At 50.9% G+C, this 2,013-nt stretch overlaps 1 protein-coding gene across 1 annotated transcript in view; it reads left to right on the top strand.

Annotated features, from left to right (window-relative positions):
- The window catches only part of si:ch73-71d17.2 (RPA-related protein RADX), a 35,775-nt gene that overhangs the window by 25,780 nt on the left and 7,982 nt on the right, over nucleotides 1-2,013 (top strand). Inside the window, exons 8-14 of the mRNA XM_037683857.1 lie at nucleotides 415-571; nucleotides 687-797; nucleotides 902-1,006; nucleotides 1,073-1,198; nucleotides 1,285-1,386; nucleotides 1,463-1,636; nucleotides 1,707-1,831. Of these exons, the coding sequence (XP_037539785.1) occupies nucleotides 415-571; nucleotides 687-797; nucleotides 902-1,006; nucleotides 1,073-1,198; nucleotides 1,285-1,386; nucleotides 1,463-1,636; nucleotides 1,707-1,831 (900 nt within the window). The remainder of the gene's footprint in view (nucleotides 1-414; nucleotides 572-686; nucleotides 798-901; nucleotides 1,007-1,072; nucleotides 1,199-1,284; nucleotides 1,387-1,462; nucleotides 1,637-1,706; nucleotides 1,832-2,013) is intronic.

Genomic DNA, 2,013 nt, shown 5'->3' with positions numbered 1-2,013 from the left:
ACATGGTGGGTTCAGTCCAACATGGTGGGTTCAGTCCAACATGGTGGACACAGAGCAGACATTTTAAAGCTGGGGTCCCCAGTCACCGGGTTGTGGACCAGTATCAGGCTTTGGATCAGTATGTACCAGACCACGGTAGAAAGAATTTAAAAAAATAATAATTGTAAAAATGAAAATGCGCTGGTCACAGACCTGATCCAGGACCAGACCAGACCCTGATGGTTCTGTACCAGAATCAACCTCAGAGACTTCCTGCTGTTAATAAATTAGTTTATAAACTTTATAACGGTGACAAACATCAAATAAACGTTTGGTTTTAGCAGGTGGTACCAGGTCCAGATGATTTACAGAACCTGAGTGAGCCGTTCCCCTGGAGGAACGCCCAGCCTTCACTTCCTGTCTGTCTTTGTCCAGGCGGTTCTGCAGGTCTGCGACCCGACAGGAAGTGTGTGTGTGGTGCTGTGGAACAGTGTGTGTGTCGACTGGTACCGCTGTCTGAAGTTTGGTGACATCATCAGCCTGAGACGCTATCGAGTGAAACGGCACTACCAGGTGGAGATGGACGACATAGGTACACACACACACACACACACACACACGCACACACACACACACACACACAGGCAGACAGACAGACAGTCGGGTCACCTGAGTCTCAGGTGTTTGAGTCAGTGTGTGTGTTTCAGAGCTCAGTGTGAACAGCAGGAATCCTGCTGCGCTCATATCAGTTCTCCCAGAATCCTCGGTGTCTCCCCAGCACCTCCCACCTGCTCCCACCTACAGCTTCTACAGCAGGTAACCCCCCCACATTGATCCGTATGTCTAGACCCCACTGACCATCAGAGCCTGACCTCCACTGACCCCTGACCTCCTCTGACCCCTGACCTCTCTGGGATGTTTCCTCTCATTCACAGTCAGGATCTTTCTGAGCGCGCTCACAGCAGTGTGTGTGATGTCATCGGCCTGCTGACGTTCACAGGACGGTCGGAGCGAGTCAGGAGGAAAGGTGAGGGTTACCATGGAGACAAGCAGGTGCAGCATATTTTCTTCTGACTGGTTTTAATACTGGTAGATGGGCGAAGGGCGGAGCTTCTGCAGTACCGGTGGCTACGATTGGAAGATGGTAGCAGCGATCAACCAATCATGGTAAAGCTTTTCTCCACATCTCAACCAGAAACACACCTGAAGCTCCGCCCACGTAAGACCGAGTCCAATCCCACCTGTCCTATTTGGTTTTGACTGATCAACTGATAAGAGTTATTGATCCTGCTGACCTGTCTGCAGTATCGGTGGTGGTTTGTACCCGCCTGAAGGTGATCCGATCCTCTGAGCAGACCGGCTGCTTCTACCTGACCAACACAACGTTCACACAGGTGTACTGCACAGGTAACACTCTGGACCTGTCTGCTTTGGTCAACTCCTCCCACCTGACATTTGTCCTCTCTCCTGATTGGCTGCTCAGGCCTGGGTCACCACTCTCAGATGAGCTACAGGAAGCTGCCACAGGTGAGGCTCTTCCTGCGGTGGCTGAGGAGCCAGGAGGACCGGCAGGTGCTGAGCCGGGCTCTGATTGGAGGATTCTTCATTCACCCGCCTCCTCCCGTCTCCTTGGAGACGTTCATGAAGGAGAGGAGAGGTCAGCTGATGCTGAATGCTTCTGTTCCCGGTCTGAGACTCGATGCAGGACCACCTGCTCTGTTTTACAGGTGAGCTGGGCTTCCTGCAGGGGGCGGAGCTTCAGAGGGAGCTGAGTAGGCTCTGTTACCGGGAGCAACGCTGCTTCTGCATCCAGGCGACTGTTACCATGGTTACCTACAGCCGCAGAGGAGAGGTGATGGTCAATGATGAACACAGTAACAAACACAATAACACTCAGTAACACATAATAACACACACAGTAACATACAGTAACACATACAGTAATACAGTAACGCATAGTAACACATACAGTAATACAGTAACACATAGAAACACATACAGTAATACAGTAACACATAGAAACACATACAGTAA

This window comes from Nematolebias whitei, chromosome 1, assembly GCF_014905685.2.
Source record: "Nematolebias whitei isolate Nwh7 chromosome 1, NemWhi1, whole genome shotgun sequence".
NCBI classification, from domain to species: Eukaryota; Metazoa; Chordata; class Actinopteri; order Cyprinodontiformes; family Rivulidae; genus Nematolebias; species Nematolebias whitei.
This window is presented reverse-complemented; position numbering and strand designations above follow the sequence as displayed.